The 22,099-nt window shown below is 45.5% G+C and overlaps 1 protein-coding gene across 2 annotated transcripts in view; it reads right to left on the bottom strand.

Annotated features, from left to right (window-relative positions):
- The window catches only part of LRRC49 (leucine rich repeat containing 49), a 1,183,445-nt gene that overhangs the window by 264,589 nt on the left and 896,757 nt on the right, over window positions 1-22,099 (bottom strand). For both annotated transcript variants that reach the window (XM_086959021.1, XM_086959022.1), the window contains one exon: window positions 2,706-2,891. In XM_086959021.1, the coding sequence (XP_086815147.1) occupies window positions 2,706-2,891 (186 nt within the window). The remainder of the gene's footprint in view (window positions 1-2,705; window positions 2,892-22,099) is intronic.

Below are 22,099 nucleotides of genomic sequence, written 5' to 3'. Positions count from 1 at the left end.
ATGTTCTGCAATATTTGCAAACCTTAGCCTTTTGACTAGGGTGTAGGCAATAAAGACACTGTTTGTAAAGGTCCTCCAAGAAGAGTCTCAGTTGTCCACAGGTCTTACAAGGTCTAAATTAACCTCTAACTGCTCAATGATTGGCTGAAGTTTGATTCTTTCTAAAATTATGTGAATTGGTTAACAATGTCACTCTTTTGAGATTTACTGTACAATGCTTGCTTTCTTGTAATAATTATAATTATCACAGGAATCCCGCCTCGACTACGGGGATGATTCAGGCATGTGAATCTATGAACAAAGAAATACCGGAGAATACAAAAAATAAATTAATATGCATTGGCCTTTAAAAAATGAAAGACCTCGGGCCATATTACACATTGTGCCCCAGGGGCGGAACAGGTGTGAACATCTGCTTTGTGCACTATTGGAGCTCAAAGGTCATTTGTGCAGCCCGTCCTGTAATTCTAATTGTACTGGCCACATGTAGCTGCTGCTGAGGTGCTGGATTTTCACCTTCTGTAAATCATTTGTTAGGCCAGGGCATGCATTATAAACAAATTAACTGTTCATGTTTGATCCCAGCGCACATATTTAAAAGTGCGCCGTCATGCCAACATGAACATTGCTCCGGATACATAATAAGGCCCGTGAAGCATCAGAAAGAACGTCTTTTACTCCCTGGAAATAATTGTTTAGATTAAATTAATGAACCTTCTATAATTTCTCTGCATTGACAGGAGCATGATTTAACTATAATTAAGTACTGCAAAAGCTAATCTTGTGATGCTACTTGCAACCGATGTAGACTGCTTTGCAACCTCTAGAGCTTCTACAATTTAGTGTGCCTTTAGAGTTTACAAATTTTATTTTATTGCATTTTAATTTGGGTCATTCCTCAAGCACATAGACATTGAGAAGTCCTGGGAATGCTGAATCCAGGCTGTTTATGTACCACTTACAATGGTTTTCCTTTATTCTTTTAATGGAATATACCTAATGGAATGAAGATCCCACTAACTGAGCACCTGACGGTAAGGGGTGAAGAGGGGATAACATGGGAAAATCATTGTGGGCCATTTAGGTGATAAGATGAACTGATGGTGAGGGATCGGTCCATTAAAAAAATATGTGATTGATGGGAAGATATACAGGCATAGAGAGCCAGGCAAATGGTGTCCCCTTGACTGGATTGGGAGATGTATAAGGTGGGTGAAAGATAAGACATAGGTTGGGAAAATTGGGAAGCCATGGTGAATTAACAAGAGATGACGGTGGAATAAGGATGCTGACATGAACATATGGTTGTTAATGGGGAATTGGTGACTTTATATGGGTAAATAATAGGTAGACATGATGGATGTCACTGTGTATCTGAGGGGTTACTAGGAGGCACAGACATCTGAGGGGAAGGCATGGAGTAGAAGTTGGTAGCCGATATGGGTATTTGCTGTAGAGATATTAGAAAGCATGGGAAGTATGGCTTGTGACATGGAGAGCAGCTTGGGAAATAGGCAGCGCTGATGCGGAGACCTGGGGATGATAAGGAGATATTGTGCTGAAGCGAAATGGAGGAAAAATGAGGAGGATTAGGTTACATTTTAGGCAATACCTGTTGGGCCAATGGGAGACAGAGATTGAGCAGGGAGAGGCATGGCTAGTTACTGGGAAGAAAGTTGTGGTCAAGAGGGTGCCACACTTGAAACTAAATCACAAAACCTAGAATAAAAACATAAGTTCGCAACTATAATGAAAGAAAAATGGGGTGTGAAATGTGACTCACTGCATTACTAGCATTTAGATGAGATTTGAAGGATTTAAAGACATATTTCAAAGATTTTTTTAAAAATTGCTTTTCAAAATTATTAAATGCACTGAAGTCGAGATTGCTGACATGTGAGATGGTCCATTTCCTAAACATCAAAATCAAAATAAATTAGGTGTAAGGCCCAGCGAATGTCGTTGCCATTGTGGTTCAAAATTGATGTGAAGGCAGTGGGATAGGATACATTGTAAGAAAGAGTCGTAATGCTATGCATGTTAATTTGCAATTCAGAGGCACGCTGTCATACACGGAGTGAATTGTGCTGTCATTTTCTTCTGAAATATGGCTTAGTATCCACTATGACCTGGAGTGACACTGCACTGTTATGTTATGTTAGTATGAATTTGTAGAGCGCACGTTCACCCCAGGGTTTCTTGGCGCTGTGTGCCGCTGGGGAACCCGTCCTGGCTTTCCCTGTGAGATGGTCCCTATTGGGCATCCCCCAAGGTGAAGCCAGGGTTCCCCGGCAGCGAGGGGGCCGTTGTGGAAGATTAAGCAAGCTATTGCCCAGAGTTGCAGAGTGGGACCCATGGTTAGAGAGGCACCGAGGCGAGATTTATCGAGCCCGCTGACATTGGTTCCGTACCCTGCCGCGTCGGGAATTGAACCCTGGTCCCGGGCCGACCTCTGCTTCTGAGTCTGCCGCCTCTAACCGGTGAGCCACACTTCTCTTTGTATGCACTGGTTGACTATCCCAAGGCTATGTCCAGTTAGTTTTTTTGCAATTAAGAGGTGAATAGGTTAACTATGTTAAAGTCAAATCAAGCAACAAAAAGGTACAAGTTACTTTTTCATTCAAGTTCTTCCTGTATCAAATCCTTTAAACTCAGTCTACTTTGTCTAAGTAATGTTCATGTGAAAAAATATCCAAACATCATACCTCTGTTTGATTTATTCTCTGTAGATTGAAGTGTTTCAACCTGAACAGTACATAATATTTCCATAGCGTAAAGTTCACAATGGGGTTTCCTAGTGGATCCACAGTTAATTGTTCCAGTCGACGAACCTGAGCCAAAGCGTTAAACTGTTGAAGTGTGGTGAGGTTTGTTTCTTTGAATTTGAGGTGCTGCAATGGAAATCCCAAAATCCATATTATTAATAAAGGTTGAATTATATATCAATACTTTTAACACATCATTTAGAACACCTCCCGTTCGGACACTTCTGGATTAAATGTTTTTTAACACCAAACCTAATAGTTGGTAAACCCAAACATTTAAGAAAAGACTGAGTTCTTGTGACTGATAAATAGGGGGACAGGTATGATGAACAAAACCGCCCAATGTTATACAGATGTGCTGTAGGACATGGTTCTGTGTGTTCTGTTTTTTTTAGTCAAATATCAAAGGTAACATAGAAAACCTAAATGTAGACCGTAGGTCTCAAATGCTTTTTAGATCTTTGAACTGAAATGGAAATGTAGAGCACATTTAATTCAATTAACTTCCCTCTCATTTGAAGGATACGCCATACCAGCTGCAGTTTGCAACTAGAATATCATTGCCTAAATAGTCTGACAAAAATATTGCACCCAAAGTATAATCTACAAAACATCATCCCATTGAAGTTAATTAAAAAAAATCTACAAGCAATGAAGTGACATTTTGTAAACGATATTTAGGACATTATATTTCTTTCAGATGATTTTTAAGTAACAATATTCTACCATGTAACCCAGCAGCGGCGTTTGACTCTCTTTAATTCAACTGGGCCAAAGCTGTACTTCTCAGAGAATGTTTCTGGTTACTGTACTATTTCACTGCAGTTATATAGTGTTTCTTTTTAATCCATTTTTTTCAATAATCTTCAAGTGAAAATATAAATTAATTATGAAATATTTCTATACGTGAATGTATGTATATTTTGTAAAGGAAATATTTTTACAGTACGGGAAACAACAAATTACTCATTAATCTATTGTAATAAAAACATTGCTAAAACATTTTAACATCATGATAAATCAAATGTATATGTCATTCACACAAGTTTGTAGGTTACATGCCTATTTTAAGAAAGTTAGTTATTAATTTCAGGGGAGGCGAGTCTACCACAAGGTATCAGACCTAAACGTGTCATGGTATAACTCAGTTTCAGTAACTTAAACCCGGGCACAGCCCCCTGGTAGCTATGGCACAGAGCAGTCAGGCTTATCTTTGAAAAATGTGTGAATTATTTAGCAGTAACAGAACAGTTAAAAAGTTAAAATGCAGAATAATAAAAATATCCATGACCAATTTATAAAAATAATTCAACATTTAATGAGGAAAATAACAAAAAAGGAGAACCTGACAAACCATTCTTTTACGTTTTAAGTCAAAACCTTCCCTTTTTCTGCTACCACGGCCTCAGGGGCAGCATTTAGGGGCCAGGACTCCCTCAAAAAGAAGCCACAAGCAGTGTTCAGTACAGGTACAGTAACTCTGGTCAGCTTGGCACTGCAGGAAAAAAGTCTCTTATGGTTTTTTGTGTCCCTGCAGGTTACAGTTCAGCCACTGACATTTGGAGTCCAAAACGTAGTCCTGACTACAAGTGGGAGCAGGACCAGTTCTTCATGTTTCAACACAAATCTCTAACAGCAGGTCCAGTTTTCTTCTGTTCTTCCACAGGTCCATATAGTTTTATGATGAGTTGTGGGTGAGGTGCCATTTTTATAGCCAGTGGTAGGGGTTGATTCCTGGACACTGCTTAACCAATGAGGAAAAGGTTCCCAAGGGCAAGCCTTCCCACGTTTGCAGTAGATCATGTTTGCCTTACTGTAAACTATCCCACAGCATACTATTCTAAGTAAAATCCAAGATGACAGCCTTTCTGCCCTTACAGGTGGTGGCTTGTGTGCCAGTCATGGAAATGAGAAATGCCCTCCCCACCAGGTACCCAAACTGGTTCTGAAATCAGCTTCCTCTCCCTGTGGTCTGGTGCCAAATTTGCTAAAGAGAGTTCAGGAGACATAATGCTCCTCTTCCCCACGACTTCCATTACACTTAAATATGAATAAAAAGACCTTACTTACCCTGGTACCATTTAAGTAATGAAGTTCATGAATCCTCCCAAGCTGGCATTCCTGGGCTGATTTATGACACAAACCCTTCACTCAGGCCTTCCTTCCAAAACGTCTATGCCACTTTTTCTGCTCTGGGAGCAGTTTACACACCTCTTTAGGGAGAAGCACTGATAGAGCCAAATGCCATCAGTCTACTGCTAATTAGCCAACTGGAGGTTCAGACAGACAGATTTATCTTTTTGAAGATCACTTGGCTTTTCAATATTTTTTCTAAATCCAACTTTACCACCAAAATAGATTTTTAATAAACATTAAAAATAGTGTTTGAATTATAGAATGTCACAAACCAGAGAATGTGGAGGTATGATTTTATTCTGAACTTTGTTTTTTACTCATAGGACAACTAGAATCCTTTACATTGCAAAAATGTTTTGGGGTCTATTCACTGTAAGTACACGCCAACATTAAATTCTTGCATATACCACTTTTAAATACTAAGAACCCACCCTCATGGGTGACTAGGTCAATTTAAGGGTGACTTCTTTACTATTTAAAAGTAGGGTTCTTTCCTGTCAAACAGGGTTAATTTTGATAGGTTTGCCTGCAGGTTAAAAAGCTGCAGGAGTCATGTCTGAAGCCACGTTTGCTTCTCAGCCTAGTGGATAGCACATGTGCTGCAGTCCACATGAAACATTTCGAGTCATTAGTGTATTTCCTGCACTATATACTTTCAGGGAATTGAAGTATGCCCATTAGGATTAGGTTGGTTTTACCACGTTAGCCAAATTTAAGAAAGTTTAAAGCATCAGAGCACATACACTGTGGCTGGAGAGCAGTGCCTTAGTGATCAGAGTTTAAAAACCAGCAATTTCCGTCAACCACAAATGGATCTTCAAATATAAATTGAAGTCATCCAACATGGTGAAGTTTGGTTTTTTAATTGCCCAGCTGGCAACTGCCTCAGAGAGGGACTGAATAAACCAGCTGCATGGACCAGAGGGGCGGTAAAGGAGCACCCCTGAAAAGGTGAATGTCCGTGTCAGAGTGATAGCGAAAGCCATGCTTCCGCATTCTGGGAGTTGCAGGGGTTTTTGGAAGCACTTAAACCCTTCCTTCAGGGAGAATGCAATCCCCCCACCTTTCCTAACTGGCTGGTCTCCCCTGCATATAAAGAAACCAGGGGGCAGGGCTTGGGTAATGTCGGGCCCTGAATCTGCACCGAGCCAGGTTGCCATCAAAAATAGTACATCCGTTTTTTCCTCTTCTAGGAAGGTAAAAAGTTTCAACTTGTGACCAGGCAACGATCTGCAATTTATCATATACACGTGCCAACTGGTCGTTGTGCTGCACAGCATCATTTGTCTGCACTTTTATATCAATGGTATAAAAATTCTCTATATAAACAGTTTTTCCTTTTTACTACCTAAACTAGGGTTTAACTCTACACTCTCCTTAATTTTGTGCCTTCACTGTCTAGTCCTTGGATCAGGTTAGTTCCACCAAATGCGATGCAGTGCACACAACGACATTTGTTTTATTTATTTATATGTTTACTTACCTGTTATAGTACGTAATAATCCATACATTACAACCCCCCCACCCTGCCCCTCCCCCTGCCTACGTCACCGCCCTGCAGTAACACCTACTACCGGCCATGCCTGCCTTCCACAGGGTCTCTCTTGGGACAAGGTCGAAGGCAGTGCAGAGGTCAACTAATCCTATACAGAGCTGACCACCTACCAAGGTGACATACTTCCAATGCATAACCTGTAGTCAAAATCCTTGATCGAAGGTACTGCTTGGAGGGGGCTTGTTAGACATACACCATTTACCGGTTCACACAACCTATCTCGCAGCTTTTGAGAACTGTCAATAATTGTAATTGGCCGATCGTTAGATGGCAGGGATTGTGAACCCTTCTATCTCGGTCTCAGCCCAGGAGGGGGGTGGGATGGGGTGGAGGGTGATTCTTGTAAAATACAATTAAAGTACTTGGCAAAAAACGAGCCCCAAATTGCCTTTTCTCCTTAGAAGAAGTCTTTTGGCACTTTATCTAACCCTACTGCTTTTTCCCGAAGTGATCAGTCAATGGCTTTTATGACCTCCCTCACAGTAATTAAGAGAAATTTGTGCACGGTTAGTTCGGATGTAGCCTCCCTACACAGCTTGTTTTCTGCACTGCCAGGCTCCACTGGCATAGTAGCAGGATCCCCAATACAACCAGAATGGGTCCTTACCTTGTCCTTTTCCCCTTACAAATAATTAATCTTTTTTGTGGAACAGTCTTTGATGACGCATTCAAATGTGATAAGAAAAAAAACATTAATGTAGTAGGTAACTTCTGGTCAAATGCCAGGAAGTGGTGTTCTTTTTATTTTACTACTTGCACTAAAATTAGCATCTACTTGTAAAATATTAAAATTTTCTTAGATGCCGAGGCACCTGACTTGCAAAGAAGGATTTCAGAGAACTGATCATTCCTAACAAGTGAGAGATTTTCAACTTTATGCATACTATATACTGTTTCCCATGTAATTCCCATCATCATCAGTTGTGGTCCATTCCAGTTTAAAGCAATGTTTTCCATCTAGAGATTGTTCAGGTGTAAGTATAGTATGCTTTCTTAAATGAAAACAAATTGAGGGTAATGTTATTGTTGTATGTACTTTATTTGATAAAATAATTATCATAAAAGCATGTGCATCCTAAAAACATATTTTAAAAGAATCATTATACAATACAACATGATAAATGAATCCATCTGAACATTATACATCATATAAAAAATATGTACTACAGAATCATTAAAAGGCTATGAATAGCCATAAAAACAATGCATCAGGGGATGAACATGGGCACAACCTGGCTGCTACTTGTCGCTAGAAGCTTAGATCTTATTAGCCATGCGCAGCCCAAATATTTTGCTACACCACAGACCAAGGAAAGAGAGGAGGTGTCAGTTTTTAAAATACGTAATGCCACCCGCTAATTCTTGGAACCAAGCTTTTTGCAAACGGGTTTAAGCCATTTGGTTCTAGCCATCTTGTATGCTGGGCGCGCGAAGAGGAAATGGGCGGTAGACTTGTTGGGAGCTGCGCAGCCTGGACAAGAAGCAGATGATGGATTACACCGCTTCCAGGCAGCTGTCGTTTCATTTAGCGGAAGGGTCCCAATTCTCAACTTCATGTAGAGTGCCCTGTCCCTTGGATTTTATTTTATTTTTTAAAGTTTTTATTAATTATTAAAAATACACACAGTGGCAAAAGAAAGAACAAATCTTAGTCATTTCCTTTGATCCAATCCTCAACCGGTAACCAAATATTTGATGCCGTCTGTCGCCTCCTCCTGCCCTTAAGGGAAAAAACTGAGAATTCAAGCCTATGAATGGCCAAAAATCTAGCTCGCCAATTCAAAAAGGTGGGAGCTTCAGGGGATAACCATTGAGAGGTTATACACAGCCGAAGTTGAGTCATAGCAATAAATAGCAAAGCAGATACATATCGCGTATTGCTAACAGCCTCCCCACTATCAGGATCCCAGCCAAATATCGCCAGTTTGGAAGTCAGATTACACCTGATCTTACGCCTAGTGTTAATAAAACCCTCGATATCTGTCAAAAAACTGGATAGGGAGGGACAAGAAAAGAACATATGGATAATATCCGCCGCATATAACCCACACCTTGCACACAAATCTCCCCTGCTTCCCCATTTTGAGATTTTTGCCGGTGTATAGTATAGGTCCAACATTCCCATATAGCTTTGGGCTCGAGGGATCCAGAAACCAGAACCTCACTGGCAAGCTCAAGCACCGACGTTAAATCTATGCAAGTCTTTCCAAGCTTACCTTCCCATTTAGTGCTCTGGGCAAGCATATCATCAGGAAGAACAGACAATAAATATTGATGTATTATGCCAATTCTAACTCTTTTATGGATCAATTCTATAATGGGAATTTTGTCTAGTATGGCTGGTACGACCTTCAATTGCCTATAAAGAAAACTTTGAATCTGTAAATATTTTTAAAAATCATGTGGTAACAATTCAAATTTATCCTTTATAAGACCATAAGGTAACACCAGCCCTTCCCCTACACAATACCCTATTACTCGCACTCCCTGTGCTTGCCATCTGAACATAGTAGATCCTGAAAAATACCAGGCAGAAGTCGAGCAGCTTTAAAAGGGGTATAAATAGTAATACTTGGCATACATAGTTTCTGTCTGACTTTCTGCCAAATGGTAAATGCAGCTATAATAACCTTAAATCTTGTTCTTTTGCAGTAGCGTGGCTCTAGCACCTCCAACAAAATGCCCTTAACCCCTTCTCCCAGATCTTTCCGAAAAATAGTCGGACGATTACATAATGGGACCACAGCTTTATCTCCGAGTAGTAATATTCCCAGTGACTGGGCCATCACTGCCCAGTAGTACAAAGCCAGATTAGGCACTGACCAGCCCCCACGATCCCGTGGAAGGCACATAAACTTGGCTGCTCTGCGAGACCGTCTATACCCCCACAAATACCTACAGCAGACCCTGTGAACCTTGCTCAAACTGCTTTGGGAAAATTCTAAGGGAATAGTCCTAAATAAATATAAAAACTTAGGAAGTATTAACATTTTATGGACACTACACCGCCTATAAAGAGAAAGATGAAGATGATCTAAGCGCTCTAATTTAGTATTCGCCGCCTCGACCACTGGAAGAATGTTTAAATCCAGAATAGTTTCAACAGCAGCAGTTATAGAAACTCCTAAATACATAGCTTCGGTAACCTTCGGGGCACCACCTGAGTTTTGGATAAGTTTAGCTTGTACCTAGAAACTGCCCCGAATTGCTCAGCCAGATCCTTCAGTGTACTAAAAGCAGATGAAACATCGGATGTTAAAACAACGATATCATCTGCATATGCTAATGCACAATAAATAGCATCCCCAGCCCTTATTGGTACTATGCCCTGATCGCCCTCTATTCTACTCAGAAATTGATCAATATATAGGGCGGACAGCAGGGGTGAACACGGACACCCCTGCCGCGTGCCTCTACTAATAGAAAAACAAATAGTTTGTTGGCCAGAGATACGGAGTGTAGCTTTTGGAGAGGAATAAAATGCCTGAATCGCCTGTATGAATTCAGTAGGAAATCCCTTCCACTGAAGTACGGCCCACAAGAACCCCCAGGAGACCCTGTCGAACACCTTCTCGGCGTCCAACGGGATCACCCCGAGGGGAGAGGCCCTGACCTGTGCCCAATCTAGAAATGCTATGACACGTCTAACATGGTCTGCCGTGTCCCGCCCAAGAATAAATCCATGCTGTCGCAAGGAGACCAAAGGCGTAATTACCTGCGATAACCGGGCTGCAAAAATTTTCGAATAGATTTTAGAGTCACTGCTGGTAAGTGAAATCGGTCGGAAAGATGACGGTAACAGTTCTAGTTTACCCTTTTTTTTTTAAAACAAAACTATAGTGGTGTCTTGCCACTATTCCGGCACTATACCCTTCTGCGCCGCTCTAAGTACGTTAGGGAGATCCTGTCGGATCTCTCCCAAAAATACCTTATAAAGCTTGAGTGGCACAGCATCTGGACCGCAGGCCCTGCCATTTGCTAAAAACTTTACGGCGGTCTCAACCTCCTCCCATTGAATTGGGGCGGTCAAGACTTCACTCTGCTCCAGGGACACCTTTAGAGTGTCTAACCCAGAAAAAAAAACCTCCACTGCAATCCTCCCTATCTGGGACCTAGAAATATCCTCCTTATACAGATTAGAATAATAAATAAAAAACGCTGCATTAATACCCTCCGGAATACCGTGAACTACATCCGTTAGATCTTGGATTTTTGTTACACGTTTCTGTACATTTCGGGGAACAGCGTTTACAACGCAACTTTTACCACGCACTACCTTTACCACGCAACTTTTACAATGCAAGTCGTTACAACAACTTGCGCTGGGGGGCGCTGTAGGATTGGGAATGGTTTAATTTACTATCCAAAACCTTCCCTACTATCCACGGGGACTGGAGTTGGAATAGTAAATTAAATTATTCACTATCCAGCGCCCCCCAACGTAAGTCGTTGTAACGACTTGCGTTGTAAAAGTTGCGTGGTAAAGGCATGCTTTGTAAAAGCATGCCTAGTAACGACATACATCCGTACACTTCTCTGGTGAAGTCTCTTAGCAAGAACCCTGCCAGAATTCTCCCCAAACTCATACATCTAAGTACGATATTGCAAATATTTTGAAGCGAGGTCTTGTCCAAAAGACTCCAACAATCCTGCCATTGGTATCGCTACCTCCTGTTGACTAGATTCTATGTCAAATCCCTGCTTGATTTTACTAGCGAGTTCAACTTCTGCCTCCCTTAAATCTTGCATCCGTCTCTGAAGCTGCTCATTATCTGATTTTCACCTGTAAGAAGAGAAACTTTTCGTCTCCCCCCGCAAACCGGCTTCCAGAGTATCCCACATTATCTGATCTGTTGCAGTGCCCCTGTTGATTTTTAAAAATTCTTTCAGCCATTTCCGAATATGGGCGCAATAACCCTTATCAAATAATAATTTTCTTTCAAAACTCCATTCCCGGGGAGATTTTCTAGTTCGAGGCCACGGACATTCAGCTACCAATGGGTTATGATCCGAGATGATCCGGGGAGAAGAAATAATAGAAGAAACAGCTGCCACCTGCTCAGAAAGAAAAATATAATCTAATCTAACATATTTATTGTTGGGGGCTGAATAATAAGTATACTCATCAACCATAAATCTATAGCTCCATGCTCTTGAAGTAAAGTCTGAAGTGCTTTAAAGACCTTTGGTTTCCTACCGACATAGTTACAATCCTTAGCAATATTAAAATCGCTTGTTAAATTAATGTTCATATCACCACAGAAAAAGAGCGGGCTCAGCCAAGTGACCAATTCAACATTTAAGTACTTCACCGCCTCGGGATCGTCTAGATTAGGACCATAAAGTGTACAAACTGCAAGAGCCCTACCACCAATTAACAGTTCAGGAATGGCCCATCTGCCCATACGGTCTTCCCTAGCCCTTTTACATGCCCCGACTCCCCGTCTCATCAATATAGCTACCCCTCTTATCATTGACGACTGTTTAGAACATACTATCAAATCGAACCCTGGCAGCTTCAAGCATCCCCGCCTCCCCCATGGAATATGCATCTCCTGTATACATAATATATCAGGGTGCATAGCTTGTACTATTTTCGAAAACATAGCCCGCTTCCTAGCATCATTAAGGCCACAAACATACCATGTACCCATGATAAGCTTATCCAGCCCCACCAAAACAATCCATAGTCAGCCTGCTTTTTGGCTTTCCCAATTTTTTGCCTATACCACAAAATGACCATACAAGCATTTGAACAAATTTTAATGCCATTTATGCAAACGTTTTCACAACCCTGCTTAATCTTGTCTCTGCCACACACCCCCTACACCCACCCCCCCAAACCCCGGACCACCCCCGCCCCCAAAACCACCCCACCATCACCCCCCATCCCTTACTACTCCCTTAAGTGGTTTCCTTATGATGGAAAGTGCTGGTGACTCACTCCCACACGGGTTCTTTCAACCATTCAAAAAAATATAGAAAGCAAGAAGGAGAAGGACTAAGGACCTCAAGCGCTATACATTCATCAAAAAAAGAAGGAATCTGACTTGGATACCAGAAAAAAGCTTCCCTCAAAAAACACAACCCCAAAAAAATTGTTATCCGGACCAGCTAGAGTGCTTAGCCTCATCTCCCTTCCCCTCTACCTAAGTAGAAATAAGATGCTGAAGCATCCCCAGGACAGCTACTCGCATGACCCCCAATATTATACCTTAGAAAGAAATTCCTTGGCCTGTATTTCGGATTAGAAGAATTTGGTCTGACCTTGGTGAATGATTTTTAACTTAGACAGGAACAGTAAAAAGGCCTAGGCCTCTTTCGCCTGAAAGGGAGCGATCAGCTGACGGAGCTGCCACCTCCGTTCCACTGTCGCAGGACAAAAATCAGGACGGACAAAAAAATCGCAGCCTTTGCTGCGCCTTTGTCTATCCGGCCTTGCAAGATCATACAACATTTCCCTTGCTAGAAAATTGCTAAGGCAAATTAAGATTGCACGAGGCTTATCCCCAGTCTTTTGCAGTTGTTTGAAGGGGAATCGATGAGCCCGAAGGACTTCCAGCTGCCAGTCCCACTGTACAGTTTCCGGAAATGCCTCCTTGAACAGCTCTACCACAAATTGTCTGACATCTTCCCCTTCAAAACCTTCCGGAACACCTAAAATCCTAAGATTATTTCTTCTCACCCTATTTTCCAAATCAGTTAATTTCCATAATATGTCCTGCTTCTGTGCCCCAATCAGCTCAACAGCGCTCTTCTGTGCCAGAAATGAGTCCTCCAGATTGGAAATTCACTCCTCAGCTTCCCCAATTCAAGCAGCTATCTCAGTACAAGTTTTTGCAACTCTCCGAACAGAGTTCTGGACTCTTCGGCAAACCCCCTGAGTACGGGCATTCTCTTGACATGATTCCTCTAGATGAGCGATGATCGTTTGATAAATAAGTGAAAGCGTAATCTCAGAGGGGGGTACACCAGTTTCTTTTTTTTTTTTTTTTTTTTTTGAAAACCTTTATTGTGCATCAAATCAGTACAAATACGGGCCTACAACCTTCCGGCCGGCCACGCTAACAATTGAGCGTCAATGCAACTTTACGACGACACAGCAATATCTTTGTTATAGGCAAGCATTAAACGAGTTACACTGTAATCACCATATTGCCATGTCTCAGGATCGGTGAAGGTTAATTTTAAGGTTTTCATCGCGACAATGAAGTTCAGGTCGTACTGCTCCGTACTAATACAAACAAGAAGAAGAGAACTAGGTCCATGTAGGTGGGACTCGACAACAAACATCCATATCAATCAGTGCGGCTCGCAACATGCAAGTTCCAGCCAGAGGACGGCCACACAGTATGCATACCCCAGGAGAGGACGCAACATCCCAACCAACACCGCGCCACCACCCATCCCCCAGTCTGCCTAACACGGGCCCAGGAAAGATAAAATTATATAAAAACAAAAGGCACCATAGAAATAAACACCAACTAAAACGTACCCCCCCACCCTACACACATGCAGAGGCTACGGCCTACCCCCCCCCCTAGCAGAGTGTTTCATGTCCCCAAAAAACCCGAAATGTAGTAAGAAAAGAGAAATTGAGAAGAAGAAAGAAAAGGAAAAGGAAAGAAAAAGAAGCACATTTCACATAAGACCGGAGGAGGGCCAATCCAGCATGTCCGATGCAATGAACACACGGATAGCAACGTTACCCACGGCCGCCCGACCCCAGGCCCCGACCCAGTACCCAATCGATCTGTACCTCCAACAAGTTACGTCCACAGTCCCGGCCATACACATAGAAAGCAGCAGCACAATCGAAAACAACATCAACCCTGTCCCCTTCGAACCGGCGTGTCAACAGGGTCCAAGTCCAGATCAGCCAACGTGGATGAGGAGGGCTCCGGTGAAATCCAGTGCTGGAGTCGAGGTGCTCGCGACGGGGCAAATTGTTCGAAAGTTCGATGACATGGGGCACAAGAGTTCTTTACGGCCAAACCGAAATCCACACCACTGGGCGCAAGACCAAATAAAAGTTCCAGCGTAGCAGCCCGACGGGGCCCAAACGGCAAGTCCAGAATGATGCGAGGAAGCATGTCGCCAGAGAACAAAGGAGAAGGGCAACATGGCGTCCGAGGCCCGAGCAACGGCCCCAGCGAAGAAGCAGTGCCGCCGGACCCTCGCGAGGCGGAGCCGAGGGACACCACAGCAGTCATGGAGGTGCGCCCATCCATCGCCCCGGTACACTCCAGAGCGGGTGATCCACCTTCAACCGATGGAGGATGTGGCGCAGTGCGCAGAGCTGAGGGGCAATCGTGACCAGCTGGAAGGATCTCAGTGAGCCGGACCCCCAAATCGATAGTAAGGACACGGAAGGCCATACGCAAGTCCACAATTGCTTCTAGGACATCACGCAGCCCCAGCGGAGGATCCAGAATGGGATATGCGCAACTGGCCACCATCTTGTGTGCACGGCTGTGGAGCGCCATGAAAGCAAGCCTTACCCGTCAACGAGCCGCCCCCGAAGGTCTGCGCAATGTCAGCAGGACACAGCTGGCACTGGGATGGGAAGGCAGCCTGTCAAAAGGGGGCTTCATAGACCAGGGAGCCGGCAAAACAGGGAAATCCACTGGCAGATGTAGGAATGTAGACGCGGAAAATGGCGTCCGCCGTGGGAGAGTGCAACAAAGAAGCAATCCCGGCCCTCATCCAGCGAGGCCGGGATACACTGAGTGAAGGCGACACAATGTTGCAGGGGAGGCGCGCTGGGCAGCCAAGCCGGGAAAAGCTGCAGTGAGAAAGCCCAGCGCCAGCCCGTGGAAGCAGGCCACCGGCTCCTCCCCCACCGCTGCGGCCGCCGCTGTTGTTGTCGCCGCCGGCCGTCTCCGCACTCGATGTCCCTGCCGTGGCCACTCAAGAGGCCGGGGTGGAAGCGGAGGCTCTACACCCCCGGGATCGCTCCGCTTTCGCCGGAATCCGTCGCAGCGGGAGTGGGAGCGTCTCCGAGGTAAGTGGGGTTCGCGGAGGTGCAGGATTAGGGTCAGGATGTCGAAGAAAGGCACCCGGGTTGACGGAGCCGAGGCGCTAGGCGGCCATCTCGGCTGCTGGCTAGGCTCCTCCTCGGTACACCAGTTTCTTGATCTTGCTTTGAAGTTGATGCCCCATCATCATTAAGCAAATTGACCAGACCAAAAGGACTTTGTATCTCTGAATCCTCAAATTCAGGGCCCCTTACTCTATGCCCAGCCCCTTTACGAATTGTGCTGGGATGCTGAGGACCCAAACCACTATTCAGAATCTCATTCTGCCTCCAATCCCCCATATCACTGCCATCATCAGTCCAGTCGGGATCAAAATTCTCCACATCCAGAGATGAGCCAGTATGCTCAGATAAAGATTTTTTTTTCTCGCCTTCTAATTCTTTAGAGAGCTGGTTAGTGATATCTGTAACTTGATTAGGGCCTGCGGGCGTTTTATCCAAAATTATACTAGGTGCAGGCGCAGGCGCACTTGTCTGAGCTAAAACTTCACTTCCTGTTTGAACTACATTTCCCACAATGCAGTTCACCGGAATACTGGAATCTGTACTGAATTCAATTCTTGAGGGATTTTGCACAGTATTATCTGCCAGTACCACCTGTCCAAGCACATCTGGTGTCTTCTCTGTTTTGTCCTGAGCTAACTAGATTTCCAGAGCTCGCCGGTGCAGAAAGCATGACCACAGTCTCTACCACTGTACTTTTCAACATATCTTCAGAAACTTGGTCTGCTTGATTGGGTGTTGCAGCATAATTTTTAAATTTGGCGTTTACCTGGTTAAACAGCGCAGGTACTGTCTTCATGCTGCCTCTTTGATTAGAATCAGTCCGAGCTGAAGCATCTTTCTTCTCGCTGCTACTGTTTCCTTTCGCGAGGGTACCCGAGTCACTCCGACCCTCTCGTCCGTTCAGGGAAGCAGCAGCAGCAGCTGCCGCGGGACGAGCTCTTGCCACCAATGCTGCCTTAGAAATAACTTTTGGCGCCATACTGAGACCGCCGGAACTGAAATGCTGAGAAGACGGCACCGCACACCAAACTGAAAAGCGGTACGGCCGATATACGCTGCCAACACCAAGAGCTGAAGTGCAGGTAAACAACCTTTGCATTTCTCTCCAATGCACGTAGTTAGTTTAAGCCATCAGCCTGAAAAAGTCCGGCGGGGAGCAGCCTAGGGTGCTTGCATTCACGAGTGAAGTCTCCGTGCGGGAGAATGCCAGCTCACACAGCCGAATGCACGGCCACCATCTTGCCTCCAGCCCACCGCATCATGTGTTGTCCCTTGGAATTTGGATGAAATCTAGATAGGGTTCAAGTTTCCGAACAGGTGTGTGATCCATGAACCGCTCAGTGAGATTCCCCAAATTGGAATTACACATCTCTTCTACCTGTACCCATTTCCAGTATGCACTTTTTAAATCCTGCTTGGATGGAGGAATCTGATTGGCCCAAGCCTCCCCAAACCCTATATCTGATAAAAGCTGCTTAAGGTTAAAAATCCATTTCATATTATTGCCTGTATCTGCTGCTATTAGTTCACTACGGGCAGCAGCATAGTTGGTAAGCTCAGGGGTACTTCTTATACGTGCCCAGAATAGTAGAGGGCAGAGGCGTGCAAAGTCCTTAATAGAGCGTCTTCCCATTTCCTGATATAGGGGCTTCAATGGAGTAGAGGTTAGGAGAGAGACCAAGCCTCTAAGGAACTTGTTTTCAGATCTTACGAGATCGATGATATTCTCGAAGCCCCATAGTTCGGACCCATAGAGGGCCGAGGGTAACGCTTTGCCATCATAGACTGCAAGGGCCGGGGCAACTGGCCTACTTACAGAGAGTAGTTGTTCTCTTAAAATAGCCCCAGAGGCCCGTTTATGGCTGAGGAGCATCTTGGCCATATGGGAACTCCACTTCATAGAGTTGGTGACCCGGATTCCCAGATAGTCAAAAGACTCAACAGTGTCAAGTGAGGTAACATTAAGGGTGATGGCATTTCTAAAGCGTTTCGACGGGCATAATGTCATTAGCTTTGTTTTGCTGGTGTTAATTGACAGCCCCCAAGACACACAAAACATGCTAAACCTGTTTAGGAGTTTTTGCAGGCCACCCGGACTTTTATAGATCAGGAGGGTGTCGTCCGCGAATAGGAGGGTTGGAGTTTTCTCACCAGCCAAGGTAGGGGCGTCGGCTGGATCCTCTCTTAGATGAGGGTAATCGTTTTTCTGTTGCATGATCTTGTACAAATTTTTTTATTTTATTTATTTTGTTGAAAGCTTTGACAGGTCAATTGAAAATGGTGCATGGTTTATATTGGGAGCCAGTAAAGGGAAAGGAAGAGAGTACTCTGTTGAAAGAAATCCCACCAGCGTAGTGTTTCTTCCTGACTCTCACAACTCTAGAATTTTGCCCTCAACAGTCAACACACACCTGCTTAAAAATCAAAACCAGGGTGCATTTAAGCCCAATGGTGGACTCCTTCTATTTTAGGACCGGTCAGAGTGTGTGTCAGAGCCCTAGGCTGACACTATAGAACACTAAAATAGAAATAACTAGTCCAATATAAGGGCCACTTGGACTAATGCATTGGGGTCCGTTGTGTAATTCAGGAGCAAGGACAATTCTCCACAATTACCAATTGCATGGGAATGTAAAGCAAATCAGATGTGATGCATCTATTTTACTTCTGGTATGTCAGAGAAATAGTATAGCAGGCTCCTAATCCAGGAGTAAATTAATAAGGTATTGGGGGGCTTGACATCTTTTACACAATTTATCGACCCAGCCCAAGCCAACTGCCAGCAGAGAGATTAAAACAAGAAGCACACGAGAGACAGAAGACGGTGAAGCAATGAAATTAAACTGGGTGGTTGCTGTTCTGACGTTTGTTAGCACATTTCCCTGTGATCACATACATTTTTCAAGAAGTGATCCTTATCAGACTATATCTTCTCCTTGCTCAGTGGCTCCTCTGAGAAGGCTGCCTGCAGAAGGCACTGGAATGTATATAAAAGGGCTGGAAATTGGTGGCTGGAGTTGGAAAGCAGAAAAGTGTTCCTTAGCCACAAGGCTATTCTTAACCATGATGGATGTTAATTTGCAACTGCTTCTGGCAGGCTCTCGCCATTCTCTCAAGCTCAAGTCTCTGCCAGTTTGATGCTGCACATAAGCACTTTCTCTGACACTTACACCCCTGCCCAAAGTAATGCTAAACAGTTGAAGCGTAGGACTTTACTGATGTATTATGGGTTGGGCGAAAAAGGTCATGATTCACACACAATGCAATTAAACTAAATGAATAAATAGGGAGGTCATAGGACCCGTACCCTCCAGATATGCCCCCGCCGCCCAACAACCCTAGACATGCAAGACCCCACATTTGAAATCACCAGAGATTCAGGTGGGGTTAAAAAGGCCATGTTTATTCACACATTGTATAAACATGACAAGCAATAACATGCATATCAAAATCACAAGTTATAACATAACTACATTTATGAGCATATCAGCTCAGTGAGCATATCAGCTCCATGAGCATATCAGCTCCATCACCTTCCCAACCCTAAGGGAGGAACACCATCTGGTTCGCATCTCGCAACTGGGTATCCTACGCCAAGTGCCGTGCACCTGCCCCATAGAGTGGTGGGTCCCGCCCTTCTAACCTTGTCCGCCATTACCGGGGCCCACCTCTCGACCACCAGGCTGCCCGGAGTCGCCCGGGAAGCTCGAAATCTGTCGCCCTAGCCTCCCCAGCTGGTGGTCACTTCCTCCCAGTGGAGAGCTTGCCATATCCCCCCTCAGAGCTGGCCAATAGAGCCAGGCACGCGGGCTCCCATCCATCTTGTTTAGCGACTATTTACTGATCGCAGGTCTCTTCTCCGCAGAACGCCCCTCAAACCATTAATCTAAGGGACGGGTGGGTGGGAATTTCGGAAAGCCGGCCTGGATCTCGAGAATGACCAGGGGCTGGCGAGAGCAGTCAGGTATCCAGGAGTGATAGCGGGAACAGAGACCCCAGTCACAGTGAGTTGACCCTAAATAGGCCCAGAGACTCCACCCCTGACCCTCGGGTCACGCGATATCGCCAGGGCGGAAATGGGTCGGCCGGACGCCGATTGGGCCGTCCGCCCAACCAACCACCAGAGACCACGAGCGGGCGGGGTCCGGAGAGGCCGGGTCCTAAGTGCGCGCGTCGTGATTCTCCACGCTTGTCATAGGACCCGTACCCTCCAGATATGCCCCCGCCGCCCAACAACCCTAGACATGCAAGACCCCACATTTGAAATCACCAGAGATTCAGGTGGGGTTAAAAAGGCCATGTTTATTCACACATTGTATAAACATGACAAGCAATAACATGCATATCAAAATCACAAGTTATAACATAACTACATTTATGAGCATATCAGCTCGGTGAGCATATCAGCTCCATGAGCATATCAGCTCCATCACCTTCCCAACCCTAAGGGAGGAACACCATCTGGTTCGCATCTCGCAACTGGGTATCCTACGCCAAGTGCCGTGCACCTGCCCCATAGAGTGGTGGGTCCCGCCCTTCTATCCTTGTCCGCCATTACCGGGGCCCACCTCTCGACCACCAGGCTGCCCGGACTCGCCCGGGAGGCTCGAAATCTGTCGCCCTAGCCTCCCCAGCCGGTGGTCACTTCCTCCCAGTGGAGAGCTTGCCATATCCCCCTCAGAGCTGGCCAATAGAGCCCGGCACGCGGGCTCCCATCCATCTTGTTTAGCCACTATTTACTGATCGCAGGTCTCTTCTCCGCCACAAGGGTGGCCAAGACCCACAGGTCTGACACCCTCCCCACCTGCGTTCAGAATAAATGAAAAGAGTTCTTGGATAAACGTATCAGTTCCATAGTCCGACAAATGCACCCCATCCTGGTGGTACATTGCTTCTCCGGAAATCATCCGGTGCTGGAGGTAGCGCAAGCGGCCCTTCACTGAGCACAACCTTGCTAGTTCACCATTCAATCGCCTCACCGAGACGTTCAAAGATCTTGGACGCACTCCTGGGCCCCATGACCTGCGCAATATCATGCCAGACCAGACTAGTTTCGTTGATGGGAACACATGTCCCAGCCAGACAAACTCTGCTAGTAGGGCTTCCTTGACAGCCAAGCGCCCCCTGTCGACCATGTCGTTGCCTCCCAAATGCAGGATAATCCAATCCGGCGATTTATGCTCTCGTGCCCTGAGCTCCTCGACGATCCGCCTCAAGTGTCGGATCCGCATCCCTCCAACGCCATGCCATACGAATTCAGTCTCGCCCAATGCGGCCGGTTTCACCACCTCTCTTCGCTGCAAGCGCACCGCCGCGCTACGCACGAAAGAGTGCCCCGATTACCCATACCACGGAAGCGGGCATACTAATCAAAAGGAGAGAGATGGAACCTTTAGACACTGCACACATATGCATAACAATAATTCAGGCCTTACATATCGTTTGTAACAATCAGAGGTCCAGCGACCTACACCTTTCACCATGGTGGGAGGCAGACCCGCCCCAGCCGTTAAAGTCGCGGCGCCATTCCTAAAGGAATGAGAAGAATAACCCGCTGCTCCCAATCCAAGGTTCCCCATGGCCAACTCAAAGACTGCCTTAAATTGGTATTGAGACAGGCAATCCCCGTTTTCGTGGACGAAAAGAGCCGATCCCCCCCTGTGGGGCGTCGGGCTAGATACGCCTGCATCTGGGATACGGGGCAGGCAGCTATCCCTGGGGCAGGCCGCAAATGGATGTTGGCCCCCTTCCCTGTTTGGTCTGTTTTGGACTGTCTCCACCGCAACACTAGGCCCCCCGGGGAGAAGGAGATATCCTTGAGCTGCAGGCCCCCCCGTGATCTACTCTGGAAGCCCCCACAATTTCACCCAGGCGAAAGGCCCCATAAAAAGCCAGGCAGAAGGCCGCCCCCAGCATGATTCCCTCGAATGGAGACAAGCAAATAACAGGCAGTACCCCCAAAATATCAATCAAGGTCGGGAGATCCAATGGCCTACGACAGTCCCGCCGTGTCCCGTCTAATCGGGCCCATCCCGCTAAGGCCTTCTTGATCAAGAATGAAGCCCCAGGATCCCGCTCCCCCGCCAATTTAGCAAAGAAGCCTATCGCCGCCAGGGAAGCCCTAGCATAGGACACTGTTTTGCCCTGATCCCGCAGAACCTATAAAAAGGCGTACATCGTTTCAGTTGAGAAGACCCTCTCCCCACCCGACTTTTCAAGAAATGCTTTGTAAACATTAAACTGCGACTGATATGCGCGTTTGGTGCGATCACTCAGAGCGGCACCTACCAGCCCCGCTAAAGCGGGGCTCCAATTTTCCATAGTGACGTAGGGAACGTCGTCATGCGCTCTTCCGCCTGCGGGTGGAACCTTCGGAAGTCCTGCAACTTGGAACGAGACAAAGCGTCAGCAGCATGATTATCCACACCAGGTATATGTGCAGCTTTAAAAGTCAAATTCAATTTTAAGCATGCCAACACCAACAACTTCAGCAACCTCAGCACGTGTGGGCAAGTCGCCCCTTGCCGATTTATAACCTGAACCACTGCCATGTTATCCGACCAAAAGGTCACGACCCTGTCCCTGAAGCGCTCTGCCCAC

The sequence above is a fragment of the Lissotriton vulgaris genome, chromosome 2_1 (genome assembly GCF_964263255.1).
Source record: "Lissotriton vulgaris chromosome 2_1, aLisVul1.2, whole genome shotgun sequence".
Taxonomy (NCBI): Eukaryota; Metazoa; Chordata; class Amphibia; order Caudata; family Salamandridae; genus Lissotriton; species Lissotriton vulgaris.
The sequence above is the reverse complement of the archived record's forward strand: the minus strand, read 5'-3'. Positions and strand labels throughout refer to the sequence as shown.